This window comes from Cryptomeria japonica, chromosome 11, assembly GCF_030272615.1.
Source record: "Cryptomeria japonica chromosome 11, Sugi_1.0, whole genome shotgun sequence".
NCBI classification, from domain to species: Eukaryota; Viridiplantae; Streptophyta; class Pinopsida; order Cupressales; family Cupressaceae; genus Cryptomeria; species Cryptomeria japonica.
Window position 1 is genome coordinate 66,685,237 of NC_081415.1, and position 24,405 is coordinate 66,709,641.

General features: G+C 34.1%; 1 protein-coding gene across 3 annotated transcripts in view; it reads left to right on the top strand.

Moving 5' to 3' along the window:
• Positions 1-23,608, top strand: part of LOC131042533 (uncharacterized) — a 54,917-nt gene extending 31,309 nt beyond the window's left edge. For 2 of the 3 annotated variants that reach the window (XM_057975847.2, XM_057975846.2), the window contains 5 exons: positions 3,252-3,452; positions 3,548-3,636; positions 22,690-22,789; positions 22,890-22,988; positions 23,188-23,608. In XM_057975847.2, coding sequence (XP_057831830.2) covers positions 3,252-3,452; positions 3,548-3,636; positions 22,690-22,789; positions 22,890-22,988; positions 23,188-23,247 — 549 coding nt within the window. In that variant the 3' untranslated portion in view covers positions 23,248-23,608. Of the gene's footprint in view, positions 1-3,251; positions 3,453-3,547; positions 3,637-3,817; positions 3,873-22,689; positions 22,790-22,889; positions 22,989-23,187 lie in introns of those variants that run through there. The other variant, XM_059214843.1, reaches the window with a different exon arrangement.
• Positions 23,609-24,405: the final 797 nt, after the last annotated feature.

Below are 24,405 nucleotides of genomic sequence, written 5' to 3' on the forward strand. Positions count from 1 at the left end.
TCTCAGCACCCTGGTAATATAATTACCCCTTCCTCCCTTAGGGTTAGGGCAGTAACAAGGTTAGATCATAATATAGAGGGCTATGAATTATAAAATGTGGAATTAATTGAGAAAAAGCATAATAACTTGATAATGCATTCAGCAATATATGATAATTGTTGAAACACATAACAGCTTCCAAGTAGGGGACATCACAAATGGTATCATAGCTTTGATCCTGCCATCTTGTAGGGTAAACATTAATCAATGAATCATTCTAGTCAAGAATACGGAATCCAACAATACATGTATGCTCCGTGTTTGCATATATCCATCCATGTTTATGCTCCATGTTTGGTTCATGCCTGATATGTTTCCAGCATGTTTATTCAATGTGTGTTTCCAAAGCCATTTCATATTGGAAGTCATTTTGAATACTCCATGATTATTGGTTGAGGACAAGCAATTTTGGATGGGGCGGACTGTAATGTCCCCACTTTGAAATAGAATTTAACAATAAATAATAATAATAAAATTAAAATATTAAAAATAAGATTAAAATATAATTAAGTTAATGAATGGTGAAAAGACATGAATGAAAAGTCGACTCCCTCAAACATGAGATATAGAAGGGAGAAGAGAACCTGATTTGAGGGGGGGGTGAGTGGCAGGGGATAATTGGGGAATCAGAAGTGCAGACCTGATTGTGAAAGGTTGTGTCCCTTTCAAAGGGCAGAAATAATGACGAGTTGCACTCTTTTAAAGGGTGCTAATGGTGAAAGGGTATGTTTGTTGCCAAAGGGCATACATGATGAAGAGGTGTGACCTCTCCCTCACACTGAGAGATATAAAGGAAAGGAATCAAAAACATCCAGTGACATCACCATCGATCAGTTAAGATCAGAACTGTTATTGAGTCAAAGTCAGTGACATCCGTGTTCTTGGTGGTATGCGTGGGGATGTGCTGAATATGTATGCTTAATTTATGAAGCCTGATAATATTCTTATGCAGAATTTAGTAGTAATATTAATATGGACTGCAATATGTATGATAGACATACTTAATTTCAGAAATATTCATAGTACATGAAAGACTATTATATATATAGACCAGTAATACCTGTGGAGGATGGGAATGATTTGTGCAAAGGGAAAGGCGGTCTAATTCCAACCGATTAGGTGGTCCTGAGATGGGGTAAGGATCAGTGTCCTGTAAACCTTGAGGGAGTATTCCTGAGGTGGGGTAAGGACCTGCATCCATAAACCTTGAGGGAGCCTGTTGTAGTTTGGTTTCTCAGTTTCCTGGTAACATAATTACCCCTTCCTCCCTTAGGACTAGGCAGTAATGAGGTTAGATCATAATATAGAGGGCTATGAATTATAAAATGTGGAATTAATTGAAAAAATCATATTAACTTGATAATGCATTCAGAAATGTATGATAATTGTTGAAACACATAACAGCTTCCAAGTAGGGGACATCACACATACACATGAATATATAGCAAACACGGGGCATACACGCAAATACATGTATTGTTAGATCCCTTATTGACTAGAATGCATCCATTGATTTATTTTTACCTTGTAGGCAGGCATGATCAAGAAGAAAGAAAGAAGTGTTTGAATTTGCAACAAGCAAGTGCATCATAGGGTTTGGAGGAGGAAGCATGATAGGTCTGCCCAAAGCCATCCCGCACTAAGCCCAAGAGCGTACACTTAACTTCTTGGCCCATGGAAGGCACATTGGAGTCTTGGACATCCACTCAAGGTGGTCTACCTAGTGGGGTGCTTGTATGTGCTTTCTCTATTCACGCGGAAGGGGGCCTAACCCCGCCTTACTACTCCCATGAGCCGGGAAGGGGGCCTAACCCCACCTTGCTTCTTATAAGCCACTTAGAGCCAAAAAGAGGGCCTAACCCCATCTTGCTGCTCATAAGCCATTTATAGCTAGAAAGTGGGTGTAACCCCTAGTGCCAAAAACATGAACAAAAACATACATTTTTGACTTTTTTTGCACCCAAAAACCCTAGAATGTCCCCTAAGAGCATCATTTCATCCAATACAAAGATCATTTTGCACTCTTCACTCTCTCTTTTCTCTTTTTGTTTTTCTTACATCTAACACCTTGTGTAGCTTATCTTGGCTACCCCTCAAACCTATTAACGTCTCCACTCCCAAAGGACCACTAGTCAGTGGGATCTCTTGTCATATAAGAAATTTGATTACAATGATGGGGTATAGGAGTGGAAACCAGAATCAAGAACTTAGATAACTAAAATTATTACTATTAATTGCCAATTGATAAAGATAAATATTAAATATTTAACTATCAATTGGCATTTGGCATTGGTCAATGATGAAGTATCATACTATCAAATGTATTTAGTTTTATAATTTTGTATATTTCTTTATATATATATATAAAGAAATATATATATACGGACAAACCTGAACCCATGTACCCAAGGGCAAATTTTTTTTGGCCCCTACCCATGAACTGGGTTCTCGTACCCAAAACCCAAACTGGCAACTTAGTTTATGCCCAAGGATGAGTATAGGTTGACAACAGGCACTAAAATGTTTCCCATACGCAGAGACAGAAGAAGAACCAATTCACTTGGAAAAGCCCCAGTTGAAACCATCTGCCATGCCTTTTTTGCATTGTGACATTTTCAGCCCCGACAAAAATGGTAAAATTACATTGGCTCCATTTGTACCTGTCATTGATACAATGTCCTGCATTTTGCAGAAGCTATAATTTTAATATATGGACTCAAAACAAGCTACTGTTTTTTTCAGAGTGTATAAATATTTTTAGAGGAATCCAAATATGTGAAAATTATTAAATTTAGATGTCTCCTTTATGCAGTTTTTCCCTCAGCTATAAACCTGTGTTTAACATGTATATAGCCCAATTGAAACTGAATATAAACCCAATCAAATTTGATTCACCAAAAATACCAGAAAATATTTGCACTAAAGTACAGATCTTATAACTGTCTAGCATTTGTTTCAGTAGTTTCATTTTTAACTTGTGCTGCCTTGTCAAGAATTCGATGCAGTGTCGGTAACATTTGCATTCATGAAGGTTGTGTTAGTCTTGTTTGTTGCTTTTAATGTCTCTTATTGCAGTATTGGTTTCAGTTTCTTTGGTGATGTTCAATAAGTTTATCTCTACAAAGTTGTTGGCTAAATTGTTTTAGGCATGGAATACATATTTTTGATAATGAAATGAAAACTTGATATATAAAACTATGTAAATCTGGCAGGCCAGTTTTGGAATCGGGGGAAGGAGAGAACCAAGCCATTCTTTGGCAATTCGTCCATCACTACCTCCCTTTCTAGCTAGTCATCCAACTGTTCCACCACATAGAAGGAGAGATGTAGTTTCAGGAAGATGGCACCGTGCATCAGGGAGACCATTTCGTGGCAGCAGATTCCAATTCCCATCACATATGAACATAGAAATGGTAAATATATCTGAGGAATATAACTATTACTTTTTTCTACTCCATGATCTTGTGTAATGAATGCTATTTTTAATTATTGGTGACCTATTTTGTAGAGAGTAGATATGTTGGAAGCAATGGAACATGCTGTTGAAAGCAACGTCACTCATCAGTTCCTTGCTGGAGTTCAACGTGACTTCAATGAGTAAGTTCTCCAATTTATCATAGTTTTGTTTATGAGATGCATTTTGAAGTTAAGAGTATTAAATTTTTTCTTTCCCTTATAGCTTTTCACCAAAATATTTCCATTAACTATAGAATAGTATGGGTAATAGGAAAAGACTATTGAACTCATCTAAAGCTTTGCACTCGTTGATTTTTGATAGCTTGGCTGATGTTCTTTCCTGGGAGGTGCAATAACAGTTACACTTAAAAGATGGGTACAGAATCATCTTATGTTTAGTAAATTAAACTGCTATAGATGGATACTTTTAAATAGTGTTAGCTTTCCTAAATTTAGAATATTATAGTGAGTGTTAGATTTCCTAAATTTAGGTGTAGGTGTCTAGTCATTTTCTTGATGTTTTTAGTTTGTTAGATATATATTTTTTTAATTTTTATTATGTGTCTAAGAGTTCTTTTTTGTGAGTGCAAGAGTAGTAATTTTTGGGTCCTATTTTTAGAGACTCAAGTGAAGGAAATGTGATAACTTTCCAACTTCAATTAGCGCTTTAGTTTTGTTTTGTGCACCCAAGTCAGCAGCAGGTATATTTAATGACCTTGGATGCTGACTTTTATAACACATTAAAGTAGTTCTTATTTCATCATCTTTGTTGGTTTTGGTAGCAGATTTGTGTTGCAGGTTAATGGTATTAGATAAGTGAATGTACATGAGTGATCTGAAGTAGTTCAGTGCAACTCAAGAATACACTAGTTTATGTTAGAAAGCTCTAGGAGGAGAACATCCTAGGAAAGCAAATTTGAAAGGAAATACAAGTGCAAGGAAAGAAAAATAAAATCCAAGTTTATTGATGAAGTAAAAGTTACCAAGAGAAATGCAGAAATCTTTGGAGCAATCACCCAAATGTGAAGAAGGAGGCACAAGAACTTTTGAAAGGGGAAAAGCAAAGAAAAACCCCTTGTGTTATTATGAATGAGGCAATGCCTAAAATGAGAGAGAGAGAGGGAGCAAGAAGCTCTTTACAATATTGTCATTAAGGAGAAATGAGAGAGGAGACATCTCTTATAGAGATGAGGAGAGGAGTTACAAAGTAACTCCCAAATCTATGAATGCCACCATTCATAAAATGTGTGTGCCATGTGTCCAAATCCTCTTATGGAGGAAATCTAATATTCCTTAATAAAGGAAAATAAAAAGAAATGACTTGTCCTCACACATGTACTAGAGGACAAATTACATGTAGGAATTCCAAAGGAATATCCTAAACTAAATACAAATAAACCTAAGCTAAGTAAAGATTAAATATTTTAACACCCCCCCTTAAGCTTTACTTGGGGAGTTTACATCAAACCCTTCAATGGGTTGCAATCCAAGATTTTTACAATGAAATTGGAACTTTTCTTTACAAAGTGGCTTGGTCAAAATATCTGCAACTTGGTCTTCCCCCTTGCAATAGAGGAGTGAAACTTGCTTGTCTTCAATTTGTTCTCTAATAAAGTGGTGTTGGAGAGAAATGTGTTTTGTCCTTGCATGGAAAACTGGATTTTTAGCCAAGGCAATGGCATTTTGGTTGTCACACTACAGTTGAGTTGGTTCGTGTTGAGGTAGACTCAAATCTTCAAGTAGTCTTCTAAGCCACAAGATTTCTTTGGAAGCATTAGTGCATCCTTTGTACTCAGCTTCAGTGGATCCAAGAGAGGTAGATTGTTGCTTTTTACTATTCCAAGAAATTGCTCCTGAACCAACAAAAAAACAATAACCATAAGTAGATTTCCCATCATTGGGATCTCCACCTAGATCGAAATCAGTAAAACCTTTTAAAGTAAAATCAGAATTTGCATCATAAAACAAACCTACATTAATAGTTCCTTTAATATATCTTAAAATTCTTTTAGCAACTTTAAAGTGTGTTTGTTGAGGTTTAGACATGAATCTTGAAACCAAACCAACACTATAAGCAATATCTGGCCTAGTAAGAGTTAAATAATTCAAACTTCCAACTAATTGTCTATACAAAGTAGGATCAACAAGAGGAGTTTGCATATCAAGCATTAACTTAGTGCCTAATTCAATAGGAATTGAAACATGGTGAGCATCATTCATTTTAAACTTATCTATGAGATCTTGAACATATTTACTTTGAGATAAGAAAATTCCTTTAGAGGTTTGCCAAATTTGCATTCCTAAGAAATAATGTAAAAGACCCAAATCAGTCATTTGAAATTTTTGATTAAGTTGAAACTTAATATTAAAAATCAAAGTATTGGAACTTGAAGTAAAAATCAAATCATCTACATACAAGATAACAATGATAATAGCATCTTCACTATGTTTAATATACAAGTTAGGATCATTTTTACTTATAATAAAACCTTGAGAAAGAAAGAATGCATTAATCTTTGAATACCACTCCCTAGGAGATTGCTTTAATCCATAAATTGATTTCTTTAATTTACAAACAAAGTGTGCATTACCTTCTTTAATAAAATCGGGAGGTTGAGACATAAATTTCCTCATGTAAATCACCATTAAGAAAAGCACTTTTAACATCCATTTGGTGAATAGGCCAATTCATTCTAGAAGCTAAAGCAAGCACAAGTTTAATTGTAGGCATTTTAGCAACATGAGCAAAAGTTTCAGTATAATCTAAGCCTTCAATTTGAGAAAAACCTCTAGCAACTAATCTAGCTTTAAATTTACTAACTTGATTATTAGCATTCAATTTGGTTTTATAAAGCCACTTGCAAGAAACAAGATTTTTACCATGAGGCAAGGGAACTAAATCCCAAGTTTGGTTAGAAATTAAAGTATCATATTCTTCCTTCATTGTTTTTTCCCAATGTGGTTGATTTTTAGCTTGATCAAATGTTTTAGGATCATTAGAATTCATAATAGTAGTCATTAAAGCATAATTACAATAATTAACTCTTCTAGATTGAAGTCTATCCATTCTAGCTAAGTATTCATCACTATCTTGAATTAAAGATTTAAACCATTTAGATCTTCTTTTAGAAGTAATGGAGTCATCACTAGAAGAAGAGTCATGAGGAGTAGAGTTATTATTATCATCATCACTACCACTAGAAGGAATAGAAAGAGATGTATTAGGAGTAGGGTTAAGAGAAGAAGGTTGGTCCTCCACAAGCACAACTTTGCTTTGAGCAAGTTCATCATCCTCCACTTTAGAACAATCATGAATGCCTTTTTCTGCAATACAAACATCTCTTGCAACTTTTACCTTGTTAGTAATAGGATTGTAAACTCTATAACCTTTAGTATTTTCATCATAACCAACAAAAATAAAAGGAGAAGATTTAGCATCTAATTTTTTTCTTTTCTCCTTAGGTTTGTGAACATAAGCTATGGAACCAAAAATTCTTAAATTCTGCAAATTGGGCTTTCTACCAGACCAAGCTTCTTCAGGAGTTTTATCCTTTAAGGCTTTGGTAGGTGTTCTATTAATTAAATAAGTTGCACAAGCCATAGCTTCAGCCCAAAACTTGTAATCCATATTTTTTGCATGCAATAAACATCTAGCCATTTCAACAATTGTCCTATGCTTCCGTTCTGCCACACTAAGCTCATGTTTAATTCCAAAAGATTTCAAATAAGAATTAAATGCATTATTGACATATTCACTTCCATTGTCAGTACGAAGAATCTTAATTTTAGAACCAAATTGCCTTTCTACAAACATATGAAATTCAGTAAACACATCAAGCACTTGATCCTTACTATGAAGGAAATATATCCATCTTATTCTTGAAAAATCATCAACAAAGGTAAGTGCATACCTTGAACCTTGGATGGAGGGATTTTCCATGGGACCCAAGAGATCACTATGAACTAGATGCAATTTAGTATATGCCCTCCAAAATTGACCATGAGGAAAGGGTTCCCTATGCATCTTACCACTCATGCAACCATTGCAAACAATTTGAGAAGGAACAATACTAGGCAATTCATCAACCATATTTGCTTTTTGCATCAATGAAATATAATTAGAATTGAGATGGCCAAGTCTTTCATGCCATATAGTAAAATCAACAGTAGTAAGCAAAGAATACTTTGGAGGAGAAAATTCATAGAACTTGAATAAGTTATCACTATCCATTTTAGCAGTAGCAATAACATGATTAGTTTTTGGATCAATGATATAACATATGCCCCTATAAAAGTTAATCTTATAATCTTGACAAAGTTTAGAAACTGAAATCAAATTTGATTTTAATTCAGGAACATAAAGAACATCATGTAATTTCCCATTAGGAACATTCACATCACCAATAGCTTCAACTTTGCAACTATGATTATTAGTTAATTGAACAGGAATATTGGAAGTATCAGGATGCAAAGATTCAAAACATTCTTTATGAGAAGTAACATGTTGAGATGCACCAGAATCAATAATCCACTCAAGTGGTTGAGAAACATTATAGGTACATGTAAATGCATGACGAGATGAATTACCATTATTATTACCTTTCTTATAATGAGGTTTATGTTGTTGATTATTTTGATTATTTTGGTTCATGGGCTTTTTACCATTTTGCTTCTTAAAACAATTATTAGTAATATGTCCATCTTTCCCACAATATGTGCAATGGGGTCTTGTTTGAGAATTATTTCTTTGATTATTGTACATATTATTATGATTATTATTATGAGAATTGTTATGGTAGGATTTAGAATGAGATTGATAATTAGAAGATTTGTTATTATTATTATGACTATGATTATGATTATTATTATTGGATCTAAAATTATTATTATGATTTTGATTTTTAGACATAAAAGCATGTTCACTACTTTTAAGAGTGCCAAATTGAATTAATTTAGCTTCCTCTTGATGCAATAAATTACGAAAAATATCATAAGTTAATTGAGTAGCTAAGGTAGGAATAGCAAGTTGAGCATGAATATTCGTAATAAATTGTTGAAATTGACGAGGAAGACATTTTTTAAGAATAAGATGAATTAAACGTAAATCAGCTAGAGTAACTCCTAAACCAGTTAATTGACTATTAACAGAATCAAACTTTAATAAGAATTCATCCATGGTTTTAAAATCCGTATACCTGAGATCTTCAAGTTGATTTTGAAGCTGAATTTTTCGGGATTCATTTGAGCTATCATAAGTTGTTTTAAAAAATTTCCAAGCTTCATACGCTTTTGTACAATTTCCAATTAAAACATACAAATCAGGAACCATTGAAATACCAATTAAACCAAGTGCTTCCTCATTTTGAGCCTTCCACTTGTCTTGGTCAGCTTGAGGAGCAGTTGTAGCGGGCTCAGAGGTTTTATCAGTAGCAACATCCAAAAGGTGTTTGAAACGAAAAATAAAAGAGATATGTGTTTTCCATGAATGATAATTACTACTATTTAACTTAATTTCAAGAATTAAAGTAGACACGATAACAAAACAATGTGAATAAATAATGATTTAAAAAAAAAGAAAATCCCCTTTGATTAAAAAATATGAACCTCCTTTGAATAAAATTGAATCAAATATAATAACTTTTTAAAAAAAAAAATTTACAAAAATATTTATCAAAATAAATGTTATTTTAAAATAACAAATTTAAATTTAAAAAAAACTCTAATTTTAATTAAACAAATTTTTTATTAGAAAAAACTTCAAACCTTTTATTAATAATAAAACAAATTTTATTAAAACTCTAGTAAAAAACTTTATATAAAAAATCATAAACTCTTTTTTTTTTAACTTTTAAATTTTTCAACTTTTTACATGTGAGAAAATTTTATAAACTTTTTTTTTTTAAAAACTTTAATACAAACTTTTTAAACTATTTTTTTATATATTAAAATCTTTATAAACTTTTCTTTAAACTTTATAATTTTTTAGAAAGTTAACTTTATCACGTGAAAGGATTAAGAATGGAATAAAACAAAACTTAAACTTTTTAATAAAGGAAAAGCGTATACGTTACAGGAGAGAGCAAGGAATAAGGATGAAACTCTCGTAATGAATGTAAACTTTCATACGTTGCAAGAAATGAATAGACCAAAAATGTAAAAGACTAGTCAAACAGCAGAGGCGATAAGCTATGCAACGCAAGAGATGATGGAAATACCAGAGGTGTTATTAAGAATTATTATAGCTGCAGAAACAAGCGTTACAAAATAGAGAAGAGTGATAACAATTGGAGCTAGATTTAGATTGAGCTAAAAGAGACTGTCATCTCACAAGTTGGCTTAACGTTATAAGCAGAAACAGTATGAGCAGAAATGAAAAGATGAAAATAACATAGGAAATAATGATAAAGACAGAAAAAAAATGAGCAGAGATAGAACAAAGGAGCTGAGATTTGTCTTTGTGCAGAGAAAACAAAGCACAGACAAAAAACCTGAACTGGAGCAAAGGAGTGTGAGATATGTAACAATCTTCTACCTCAAAAATTACAATAATTAGCTATGCTACAGCTGCACTAAATAATTAAATGTTAGAATGAATTAGATTAACCAGAATACGTTGAAATACACAGCACAACATAGATTGGATTGAGACAAACGGTGAATTAGAACTAACAATTTCAGAGAATGAATTGATTTTTTTTTTGTTCTTAGAACGAACCTACAAACAAACAGAGAAGCAACTGAATAATGCAAAATGTTTTGGCGGTAAGCCGACCAAACAGATTAAGGAGGCCGAGTTTGGCGGTAAACCTTCCAAGCTATTCACAAAAAAAAAAAAAAAAAACCAGAAACTTTGGCGGCAAGCCTTCCAAAGCCACAACTTTAAACCAGAAAGAAGAAACTTTGGCGGCAAGCCTTCCAAAGATTTTTGTTTTTTTATAAAAAACTAGAATAGAAGATTAAACCTGCAGGCAAACTTGTTAACAAGTTTGAAATTTTTTTTTTTAAATTTGAAATAAAAAACTTGCACAGTAGAAAATATTAGAGAAAGAACTTCTTCTCCTCTCAAGAATGCCTCCAAGAAGGTGAACTCCACAGAATGGTAACCTTCATCAATTTCAACTTAAAACAAGGATTAGAAACCTGCTCTGATACCATGAAAGGAAATACAAGAGCAAGGAAAGAAAAATAAAATCCAAGTAAGTTTATTGATGAAGTAAAAGTTACCAAGAGAAATGTAAAAATCTTTGGAGCAATCACCCAAATGTGAAGGAGGAGGCACAAGAACTTTTGAAAGGGGAAAAACAAAGAAAAACCCTTTGTGTTATTATGAATGAGGCAATGCCTAAAATGAGAGAGAGAGAGGGAGCAAGAAGCTCTTTACAATATTGTCATTAAGGAGAAATGAGAGAGGAGACATCTCTTAAATAGAGATGAGGAGAGGAGTTACAAATTAACTCCCAAATCTATGAATGCCACCATTCATAAAATGTGTGTGCCATGTGTCCACATCCTCTTATGGAGGAAATCTAATATTCTTTAATAAAAGAAAATAAAAAGAAATGACTTGTTCTCACACATGTACTAGAGGACAAATTACATGTAGGAATTCCAAAGGAATATCCTAAACTAAATGCAAATAAACCTAAGCTAAGTAAATATTAACTTGAAGTGGAAGAGAGAGAACATCATCAAGGTGATATCCACCCTACCACGAAGCATTATGCTTCCCCATGCTACTTGTTGGTGTATGTTTTATCATATACCAAACATTAGAATAAAATATCCAAGGATACTCTATCCTCTCCAGAACAAAATCACTACTTGTGTCAAGATTGCGAGAAAGACCACAAGGCGACTCCAAGGTTTACGTGCGAACGAGCGACTTTGTGTTGGATAGCTACCTTGGTTATGTATGTTGAAATACAAGGGGACTTATGCTTGGCTCGTTCAACTCACAGTGGAGATTTATCGTTGAGTTTTGGATCATGGACTTCAAGAAAACTGAAAAGGAGATAAGGGTTTAGAAATTCTAATCTATTCCTAAGAATTCAAGAGACGGTAAAGATTGCGTGAAACTAATAACAACAATTTGTTTCGCCACACTGAGGACAACTACGCAAAGCATGTGCAATCTTTTTAAGGTTGTGCTCAATATTTTCACATTTATGAATAATACCAACAATTGAACAATATTACTTAAAGTAGAAGTTAAGCATCCGCATCAAAAGCACAGGCTAACTTTACACATTGAATGAAAATCATCCATCCAACAAAAGTATGAGCAAAAGTTTCACCAATCTAAATTATCGATCCTTCATTCATCTAATATACATGAAATAAAATCTAAACTATGATGAGGCATAAGAACCATGCCAACTCCAAAATAAGAGAGGTAATCACCATCAATTCGAACAATGTATTACTTATTACTTTGGCAGTTGTAAGCAACAATTACTTATCTCAACATGTTTTGCAACATGCTCCCATGATTTACAAATGAGGGGTGAGCTCAATTTATAGGCTCTCTAATTACAACTCAATGGCTAGGATTGATTTTCAATCAACAGTCGAGATTACAAAATAAAACCCTAATTAGGGTTTGTTACAACTAACTACCCTTTGACCAATGAGAAAATTACATTTGAGGACACTTGTCTTTCTTGCTAAATATAAACCAATAATAAAATAGAAGGTTGTTTTATTGTGAAGTGTTCTTTCTAAAAGCTTCTGGATAAGTTAGGTTCATTGAACTTGGACACGTTGACTTGGAACAATCTAATTATTGAATGTCTTCCTTGAATTCTCCAATTTGTGCCAAAATTGCTTATGGAAATATGTTTGGAATAGTCTTTTTGCCATTATCTGATCTCGGTTAGAAGCTTGTCTTTGACTCTTCAAGAGATGAAATCCTTCTAGAAGTTTAGAATTTTCGCCAAACCTGAAGACTTTTCTTGATGCCTGGAAACTCTTTCAAGTGTCTTGAATTTGGAGAAGAATGCCACTATGCCTTATGCCATAATGGAGGAAGTTTGGAATTTTTTCTGTGAAGTATTTCACATACTTAGCCAAATTTTGGCCAGTCAATTTTATTTTGTGACACCTTCATGTGGATCCTTCCTAGCCAAGATTTTGACCATTTCTATGTTTGGACACACTTTGCTTGTGGATTTGCCTTCAATTTTGGATCTAACTTGTGCTGAGTAGAACAAACTCCACCTTTGGGCAAGAATTTTATTCATCGCCTTTTTATTTTCCTCTTTGTTCTTCTTCTTTCTTCTTGTTTCCTCTCCAATACTTAGTCAGAATTTGATTCTTTTGGAAAATTCCATACTTAGCCATTTTTCATGTATCAAACTTTTTATTTTCCAACCCATTCGTTTGTTTGACCCTCGATTTCATGTGCTACTTTGTCAAATTTGTTCTTCCCTTTAGCCATTTTCTCTCTTTGGCATGGCAAGTCGATTGTCTTCATGTCTTATCCTTGAGCCATAGGCAAATTTTCATGTCTTGCCTAGGCATCTTCACATATTCCATTTATGCCCAAGCAAACTGTCTAAGTCTTGCCAAATTGTGTTTGTTTGTGCCATCTACCTTATCAAATTTTATTTTCTTCTTAACATGTCTAAGCCCTTTCCTTTTCTCTCTCAACCTTATCTTCATGGCAGATTTGGAGGAAGTCATACCAACTTTGTTTTTGGCGGACTTGGAAATTAACATGCTTGCCAACTTCAACTCTTCCAAATCGGACTTTGATATTCATTAGCCATTTGTCCAAGGCGGACTTTGTGACTTCTTTGCCATCTACCTCTTGTGCCTATCGGACTTCATGCTTCATTGGATCTTCCTTGTGTTAGGGCGGACTTTCTCATACCTTGGACATTCTTCTTATGCTTGGTGACTTGATGGTTTCCTTGCCAAGGCGGGCTTGGCAAATGCTTGGATAGCGCGGAGTTTGGAGTAGCTTGGACATGTTTCCTTATGTGCCTAGGCGGAGTTCAAGGAAGCTTGGACATGCTTCCACTTTGCATTACCTTTGACATCTTAACCTTGGCGGACTTTATGCTTTATTTGCCATCTTCCAAGCTTCTAGACAATCTTTCTCTGCCATTCTTCCCTTGGGTGAATTTTATATAGACAACCATTTTTTTACACTTATTCAAACTGTCATATCTTTGACTTGCCATGTCCAATTTTTACCTGCCACGTTCATCTGGAACAAAAACCCTAATTAGGTTTTTACCTTGCCTTGTGCACTTAAAAGACAATTTTTCAAATTTGAAGGCATGGGCATTAATCATATGGCTAATCTTCTAGAACAAAACCCTAATTAGGGTTTCCATCTTGCTTTTTTTCCTTAGAGACCAAATTTTCAGATTTTGAGAACATGGGTAGCGATAATATGGCTTGAGGATCAAAACCCTAATTTCGGAAAAAAAAGTAGAAAAAGCAAAACCTTGCTTTTTGCACTTGGAGGCAAAAATTTTCGAATCGGAAAACATGGGCAATAATGATATGGTTTGAAGATGAAAACCCTAATCTCGGGAAAAAAAGCGGAAAAAAGATGGCCCTGCTTTTTGTACTTAGAGGCAAAAATTTTCGAATCTGACAACATGGGTAGTAATCAAATGCCATGAGGAACAACACCCAGGTTCTACTTTCAAAAAAGCAGAAAAAACAAAAAACAAGCCAAAAAAGCTGCATCCTGGAATGTGCCCAAAGTGCAAAAAATCAAACTTTCTCTTTTTAGAAAAAAGCAAAAAAAGCATAAATTCCTAAAAATAGAAAGTTGTCAGAAATGACTCAAAGCAATTGCGATCCTCGTCCTTTAGACCTTCTAAGCATTTTGACAACGTTCAAACATGATTCTGAGCATGATTTCTCTACTTGGCTCGGGATGACTTATCAAAAACTCTTAACTCATTTGCAAAAAAATTGGTGATTAGCAGTTGTGATGCCAAAGCAAGACCCTAAAAAGCAAAAACAGGGGGTCCCCATCAGTAATGGGGTGATGTGTGAAAAAGGTCACAACACTAGTCCATAGGAGGAGCCCAATCCATCACAAAGGATCTAGCAAGAGGTGGCCAACATGCATGATTGAATCTAATTTACTTCGAATCATTGTTAAGCTAGGATACCTATATGCTCATGCAATGTATATCTATAATGCGCTCATCTATTGGTAAACATATTTTGGAAGAGTGTAAAATAATCTCAGCAATACAATTTATGGATGAAATCAATGACAATCAATGTTTACAACATAGAATGTTCTGATCATCTCACCACGATATCTTGACATTCTACATGAAGGATAAACAATACCCAGAAGATAAAGCCCATACTGCCATTGATCATATTATCTCAATGCAATAACATTTACAGAATAGTCCGTTAAAGAAACAATTCCATATTCTAATCATATCTTCCTAAACCCACTCATCACATTGATATAGGGGACGGAGGATCTTGCTTCCTCATTTGCTAACTTCTGAAATCTAGAACCCCTTCTAGGATTTAGTGGAAGGGATAATCTCATTCAAACTCAATTATCTAATAAAAAATACATTTATACATCGTATATTTTCATCATTTAATCACTTTTATTTTCGATCTGCTGATTTGCAGCAAAAAAGGGGCAGCATTTATATGGTCATTACTTTTATGCCCTTTATCAAAATTAAAAGTTGTATATGTTTTGGATATGTGAAGGAATGAAGATTAAAACCCAGAAAGCATTTCATGAGAAACCCAAGCATATGCGAGCAGTTTTCTCTGTAACACAATCCACTAGTTTACCTAGCACAGCAGTTTGACAATAGGATAATCTTATACTCATATAAAGTTATGAACGCATAACATTGATCCTAGAGAGTCTGATATTTAAATAGGCATCTAGAACATCACTATATAAGATTGTCACAGGGTTCACTGAATTTTCGGTTTCAAGTATTGTCTTGGGGACATATCTTGTGCTTTAGATTGCATAAATCGAGAGCATCAAAATTTCAAGCAAGATATTAACTATTCCAAAGTATGATGCCATTTCTCACTTAATTATTATTCAAAGAGAAGAAGTCTTCAAACCAACATGATTGATGGCAACTATATAATACAAACAAAACCATAGTACAAATTACTAACCAACTGCTGATTTAGGCATAACAATTTGCGTGCTATTGAGCAAAGAGCAACCAGCCGTATTGCTTGAATATATTAGTGTATAATATTTAGTACAAGATTGGATCAGTAAAATAGAAGTGTATATCAATTAGTTATTTGCTGAATCTAAAAGAAAGTAATTCAATCAGTTTTCCATCTATCATGTGGTTCATAGCTATGATGCTTTGTAGTACCCCTACCCTAATCAATCTCTAACCTTGGTTTAATCTTGATTAGTTATCGTAATATTATGTTATAATCAGATGTTGATTTTACGCATAGCTGTTGATGTGGTTTTCACACTAGTTGTATGCAAGTTGTTAGTGTACCTATCTCGTGGTATTAACATCGGGCTAATGCTTTCATTAGATTTTATATATGTATGCATGTATGACTCTTGGTTGCAAGAAATTTCAGGTACAATGCCGCTTGAATGCGAGGTTCGTCTTCACCTGGATTGCAGGTTTGAGTGTACCTCTTTAATCCTTAGAGTTGGATTAGGTGGTCGTAAGACCCTAGTTGACCTTAGTCGTGCTCCAGTGAGCATCGCCAGTCGTCGTCGGTATTCCCTTCTTGTTTGGGTTTGCGAGTCGTCTGTTTGGTTGACTTTCTCGGTTTGCGTGCTTGGTGTGTTTGGTTAAATTGATTAATTAGTCCTTAGTAATTTCTTGATTAAATATGTATTTGTGCATTAGAGATTTATGGGCTAGATTAATCGGAATTTCGTTATGCGATTTTCGTTGTTATTGAATTGCTTGTTTTAAATTGGAAGTAAATTCGATTTAATGACTAATCTTGAATATTTAATGCATTTTATATATGCTGTTGAAAAAGAAAGTTATGTATTTTATCGCAATAGATTAATCGTATTCTGTTGGCTTTTAAAATTTGAAAGGTTAAATCGTATTAATTGAGGAAATCGTTTTTGAATTAAAAAGCAAGTTAAATTGTTGCTATAGTTGAAAAGAATTAATTTTGAGAATTATTTGTAAATAAAAATTTTAATTCCCAAAAATGGAATTTTTGGGTCAACTCTTCCATATAACCCAAATTTGGGGAAAATTTTAAGAAAAAAAAAATGGTCTTTTTGGAGAATTTTTGGTTGGAAAGAAAATTGGGAATGAAATTGGAGGTTTTGGGAAGGAATGGTGCTGGATCTGGCAGGTGGGCTCTCCTTCAGCGATTCCAGGATTGCGTATTAAGGTAGGATTCTGAATTTGTTTTTGAAGAATCCATGTGATTGTCCATTTTGAATTGGTTGGAAATTTGTTTTGAGATTTTGGTTACCCCTCAATGTTTCCTTTTGGGTGGTTTGAATCCCATTGTGTATGGGGAGATGAATACCATCAAAGAATTTAGAAAACCCAAAACGAATTTCATTGAAACCGGATTTTAATGTAACCCGAAATTTATAATCAAACTTCGTTTTGGGTTGTTTCAAAATGAAATTAGAGATTTAGCGAATTGTGCGTTTTTATTGTTTTTAGCGAACTGTGTGTTCAAATTAAAATTTAAAACGTATCTTTTTTTATGAACTGGGCGTATGTTTTTTTTAAACCGTGGGTTTGGGGTTGGAGGGCGGGGAGCGGAGCTCCACCCGCTCCTCCTCCCCTTCCCCCGCTCGCACCCCCGTTTGGGCTTACCCCCCCCCCCCCCGCTCGCCTGTGTTTATTGCTGCGGCTGCGGCCCACGGCGGTGGCCGCGGTGGCCGCAGGGCGCCGCGGCACCTGCGGGCACCACCGTGAGCGCCGCCCGCGTGCCTTCATCGCCTGCGGCTAGGGTTAGGGCACGGCCCGCCCTCGCCGCGTTTCAAATGCGTTGCTTTTTAATAAAAGAACATAGTTTTAAATTGGTTTTTTTTATGTATTTTTTTTTAGTATTAAAAAAAATGCATATGAGATTTATATCATTTTAATGAAAGTTCTTTTTAATGTTAAGTTTAGTAGATTCTTAATTATGATTAAAGGTGGCGTATCATGATTAATGTTAATTCGATATTGATTAGTTTGTAATGGAATTTATAGATTGATCATTATTCAATTCCATTTCATGATTTATGCACCCCTTTTAATTAAGTTCTGAAACTGTTATTTTGCAAATTGAATATTGTTGTGTATATTCTTATTGATATTGGATTGATAAATCTAGATCTTACCTTCTAGCTGATTAGAGTATTTGGCTAATTAAGGTAGTATTGTTTAAAAGCACAATAGAGAATAATATGTTATTGGAAATCGTTGAAATACGATGTAGATACAAATTGATGAGGTTAAAAGTTATCGTAGAACATATCATTTGAGTAATTGAAAAGTAGTGAAATATTTATCGTTGGGCATTAGAAATTTAACGATATGCTTTTGATAATGATTATCTCCTTTTAGACTCTCTTTTTATAATTATATTTCCGTGCTTCGTATGGTACATCTGGGATTGAAAATTATGAATCTGTAGAGATTGATTTTGAACCAGTATGTCTATGATGTTTTGTCGGAGATTAAATATCTTATTTAATAGATTAATGGTTATCTGAGTTTTATTATTATAAATTTGGTTTAAAAAAAACTTATGGCTTAAATTGCCTGTTCGATGCTTTGAACCTTAAGAGTTAGAAAACCAAGAACAACTTATCCCCAGTTGAGGTAGATAACTGTAATCAGCTTTAGATCATGTAGAAAACTCGATCGACTTGTAATGATTAAATCAATTTGAAGAAATATTGCCTTTCTGATTATTGCCTTGCGAGTTTAATTGCTGTATTCGCTTCAATTATGAAATGGCAAGAGTGCTTTGTTTGATAGGTCCCTGTCGTATGGAATGACTTGGGGTACCTGTTTCAGTCCTCGATTCCGAGTTGACTGTTGTATTGTGGTAGTGTCGTTGTTGATCATTTCCTCTTTGTGTGAGTCGAATGATGATTTGTGGTTGACCAACATCGAGTTGACTGTTGTATTGTGGTAGTGTCGTTGTTGATCATTTCCTCTTTGTGTGAGTCGAATGATGATTTGTGGTTGACCGTTGTTGGTCGGGTCTCTAGTTAGAGTATCGTCAGCAAGTGATTACCCTTGAGTCGTGTTTGACCTGATGATTGTTTCTCCCTTCCTGAACTCTGTTCGTCTGACTATGTGTATTCCTTGGTTTTGAGTTCGTCCGAGTATAGTCTAGTGTCGTATGGGAAAGTGGCTTTCGATTGGGGGCCGCGCCCAAAGTGGCTGCTGGGTAACCCGTCGAAAGTGAGTCTAATAAGTGATAACCTACAGTAGATTAGAATGTAATCTCTAATAAGATAATGTGCCTCACACATGGGACGAGTGCTATCATAGATTCGACATGCTGTGAGAAGGCCTGAAATGGCAAACCATCTTCCTTGTCTTCACGAGAGGATGTGTGGGTCCACATGAGGCTTGGATGGGCCGGAAGCTCGGATTAGGTTGCCAGGGTAACCCAGTGTATGGGGCCGGGACCTATGAAGACTTGCCATGGTAACCATACCAGGTTGTGTGATGACACTTGTCCCTACGTTCGCTAGTGTGTTGTTGTTTGGTCCTGTTAGGAGTACCTTTGTGAGTCGTCCTTTTTGTCTCTGCCCTTGTGAGTGTCGGTTTCATGTTAGACCTTGGGTGGTGATGGCTCAGTTTTATGGATGCTCTCATGGACCTCTTGTTTTAGCTTTGATTATGTTCAGCTGGATCCTGTTCCTTTCAAGGATCGTTTATTATTATTGGACCGATGTGGTCGCTTGTATATTGTTTATGTTTCGCCTTGATGGCCGGATTGTGTGGTGTAACTTAAAAAAATAAAAAATAAAAAATTTTTGCACTCTATTCTTGAGTTATGGCTTAATCCCTTCGGGGTTTCCTGGCGGGGCATTACATGCTTTTATATTATCTCCCATTCATGATCATGGATAACTGTGTCACAGGGTTCACTGAATTTTCGGTTTCAAGTTTGAAATTCAGTGAACTTATAATTTTTTTTTGAAATTCGTTAAAATCATCTAAAAATTCATATGGAACAAGGCAACTTTAGTTTTATTAAAAAATGTTTTTGTAAGGCATTTTTTAAGGGTTTTTTTATAACTTTTTCTATAAATAACATCCTGACCTTGACCAAGCACATTATCATTCTGTTAGTGAATATTCTCTTGCTAGTGGCTAGGGTACAACAAGTTTGTTCTATCCACATGATAGGGGTCTTAAAGGCATAAGTCGTGACAACAGACAAACCCAACGTGAGAAAAAAAGTATTTCACGGCCGCAAAACTTGTGGAACAGGCCACCTTTTCTAGTTTTCAGCACAAATATTTATTTCTGCCACGTGAAGAACTCTACACAAACCTGCATACCTAACCTGCATTGCAGCCTCTGGTCAATTGCAAGTCTCCCATAGAGGTTGCCGGCTCATTTGTAGTTTAGGGCTTTTGTTTAGAATTTTGTTTAACTTTTTCTATATCTTATAAAATTTTAAACAATGATTTTAGATTTTTTAAATGACTAACACGTTTGTAAAAAATTCTTTTATTATTTTATTCCAATTAAGTTTTCATTGAAAAATTAATATTTAATTTATTTAAATTTAGTATCATTTTAATTTAGTTATTAAATATTAATCATATGTTTTTAACATGGAATTTAATTTTTAATTTTTAATTTTTAAATTTTGGTAGTAAGTTTTTTTAATTTACTAATTATATAAATCTAGCATGTTTTGATTTTGTTTTTTAGAATAAAAAAAAAATAACTATTTATATATATTATATAAAATTTAGTATTTTTTAAAGTTAAAATTAAAAATTATTATATTTTTATTTATGTTTTTTAAAAACAAATCTTAGTGGTTTCTTTTTTTAAATAGATTTTAGTATATTTTTTTTTGTTTTTTATGGTTTGAATTTGATTAACTTTATCATTATTTATAGATGTGTCATCTTTTCATAATGCTTTCAAATCTATTCAGAAATGCTAACTATTTTGATAATTTTATGGGTGTAATATTTACTTTAAAAATAAATAAATTTATATTGGAACTTACATTTTTTTTATATCCTTGCATTCTCTAGACATCCCAATGATGGATCACTGAGTGTGATTCGAAACGTTGATGCTAAAAAAAAGTCTCACAGTCAAAGCCAGAAGCAACTAAATAAGACGAATTTAATGTCGCCCTTCAAGGCAAATTATTAAAAATAATAACAATGCAAGAAGTCGGCCTCTAGAGGCGATTTAATTAAAATTAATAATATTTAACATTTATTTATGATTTCAATCTTTTATTTATTTAATATTTGCTCACCGACCCAGCCACATAAATTGGGGACATTACACAACACAACCTTTGGAATTAATAATCAGATAAAAGGAAGCTTCAAGCCAATTGAGCCAACACTTTTAAATGCCTGACTACAAATATAAAACACAAATAGATGCTAGAAGCTACCTGTCTCAAGGGCTTAGTATTCACCTTGGTGTATCAAAAAGAATGTATATGATTCTAGTGTGGTGTCTACATGAGGTATGGTTTTCAAGATTTTGATTGTTAAATTAGTCCAAGTGATTGACAATTTAGGCACTAGGCTTGGGTTTTGTGGTAAAACCATAAGACGTTTGGACTATGTAACTTATCTGGTTGTATGATGACACAGATGATTAATGGGCTTGGGAATCTTATTAATGACTACTGGTATAGTGTGTTTTTACACTTGTACCCTTGCCGGTGATGAAACAAGTAGTAGTGGATACTTTTCTTGTCATCATAGTTAACACTGATCACAGAAAAATAATGGAACCCATGCTGTAATAGGGGAAGCACGATCATTCCTCCTCCTGGTTGAGATGTACTTGAAGGCTTATGTGTTAGTAAATCAAGTAAAGTGGAAGATGCTTGTAAGGTTGCCACTTTCATCTTTTCTAGCAAGTCACATTGTGTATATGTGATGTATCTATGAGTTAGTCGCTATGTGTACATGTGATGTATACGTGATTTAATCATATTGTGTATATGTGATGTATGCTTGAAGTAGTCACATTGTGTACATGTGTTCTATACATAAAGTTAATCACTATGTGTATGCATGTATAAGTTGGTCACCATGTGGTTGTGTGTATTGGTACATTGATGGCATGGAACTAACATTTGATAAGAATGTGTTGGCTATTATACTATTGTATATGGTTTGAATTAGACTGATAAGCTCAATTAATGGTTGAGGTTGAAGATCTCATCCCAGTGGTGTGGATGAAGTCTTTCCATCAAGGTATGTGAATCATGGTGCCTCTTGAATGAACCCTCAAAGGATTAGGTTTGGGTCTAGGGTTTTGTAATGTTATGTGAGCTTATTCACTACAAGATTGTACATTTGTGGTGTATGATACCACCCTTGTGATGGTTGAGGAAAGCTATGAAATTAGCTCCTCTAATTTGGAAGATGTTGCTTGGTCGATCAAGAGGATATTGAAAGTGTAATGAAATTCAAAGAAGAAAGGAAGAAAGTGAACCACAAACAGTTCAAAATTATGTTTTTTGTAGAGTTACAAGGCCAAAGCGTAAAATACCAAGGCTCTTGGGCATCATCTTGTATTTGTACTTCCATGTAGATGACCGCAATCAGCTATCAGAATTTAAAACTGGTCTTGAGCTCATCAACCACTTATTTGAGCTGTGGTTTGATAGATTTTTCAAGTCAAGTTTCGAATTTGCATTTTTTTTAATTGACACAATCATTCTGGCTATCTTATGTATCTGTTTCCTAAGTTTGTGTTGTGCTATATTGTTTTGGTTTCTGGTCTGTGTAACTATGGTTATAACTTCATACATAACTAAGGCCATTTCTTGTATCGGGTTGATGTTTATTGATAGTTAAAACTTTCATTCCCTTTAAGAGCTGATCCCTGTAAGCATGCACTTATTGTGAAGATGATCTGGATTACAAGGGAGTGACTGTATGTCATATTTTTTTTCTGTAATGCATTACGTTCATGTATGCTTTTGCATTCATGAATATCTTAGTGTATAATAAAAAATTTCAAATGTTTTGATCAGGAATGATTATGAGATGTTATTGGCACTTGATGATGACAATAACAATTCCAAGGGTGCATCACAACGGCATATTGACCGCTTACCCATATCAACTGTTCAGGTGAATTCAATTTTTTCATTATTAAAGGAAACAGGTTATCAAATACTATTTTTGGATGCTTGTCTTTAATTTTAGCTGATAATGTCTTGTTGTATTACAGAATGATATTTCAGATGAAGTCTGTTCTGTTTGCTTAGAGATGCCAAAATCTGGAGAGGTTATTCGGCATTTGTTATGCATGCATAAGTTTCATAAAGAGGTAAAGATTAAATGTAAATTATGTATTTTTCTTCTCAATAAGAGAGTGTATCTACTTTTGTATAGAAAGCTACTTGTTTTCATGTTCTCATTAGTGTCAGAAGTTTGCTTTGAAACTAATATTTCATTTCTTGTAGCCATGTTTATTTAGATGATTTTCTGTTACTGCGTTGTTTATTTGTTGGCATTGTTGATTGCAGTGCATTGATCCCTGGCTTGCAAAACAAGCATCTTGTCCCATATGCAAGTTATCTATTTAAATACTTCCATCGTTTAGAAGACAGTTACCTCGACATGCAGAGCTGCACTTCATTTACAGAAGCTTTTCTGGTTTGATTACCAGGATATCAGCATTATTAACGCTAATGCGCCTATTAGCTGCTTCTTTCTAATTATTTTGTTGTAATGTGGCCATTTGTATCTTTGGCATAGCCTGATGGTTTCTTGCCTTCAAGGAGTAGTGCATGGTTGTGTTTATGAAATAGTTTCTCCCGATGGGGGCTGATTTTGTATTGTCCCCATATTTCAAGTTCCATTGGAACTTTTATTCTTTTTATTTCTTCATTAGTCTATTCGTTTGTTACTTATAGTCAAAATTGCTCATTTTATCATTTGCTTCAATCCCTCTTAACCTTTTGGTCTATACTTTAATATTTAATATTGTTCATATATATTTCAAAATTTAATGTTTGTTAGGTCACGGCCATCCTTGGTTTGTAATTCAATTTCAAATGAGACAAATGATAGAATAACCACGTTGAGTATTTAAAAGTGTAAAAATTGAAAACTATGTTCAGGAACAAACTACCCACCTTGTGATGTGGGCACTCTACAGATGCATGTCCAGATTATTGCAGAATAATGCAGATTGTGTAATTTTTTTCTGTAATATAGTTTCTGAAAGCTTCGGTCATTGCTTGGCCTGACAATATCCAATAACACCTACTGGTTGTACATTACATCCATTTTCCTCTTTAGTTTTTCTTCAAATTTGGCATTTTTTTCCCACTGTCTTCAGCTACTTTATTAGTTGAGAATCAATTTCGAATCCTTCCCAGGTAAAATGCTGCAGAGGAGGAGATTATATAGCAGTCCCATTTATGCATACATCTTAATCGTTGTACAATTTTGTTGAAGGTAGTTAATATTATTACTGACTTGGTAGGTAATTATTAATTTTGTATTACATTGGTCAATACTTTTAGCAGGAGTAATGTTTTGGTATGCATCTGTAAGTTGCTTTCTTTATCAGAGCACATGTTTACCTCTAAGTTACTGCAACACATTATAATTTTAACATTCTAAATTCCTAGAAGGGCCCAGTACGACCATAGGAAATTTGAACTTATTTCGGTAATATGATTGGGACATTGTATTATTGAACTTCATTTGCCGCTACATTTTCTATCATTTCTTGT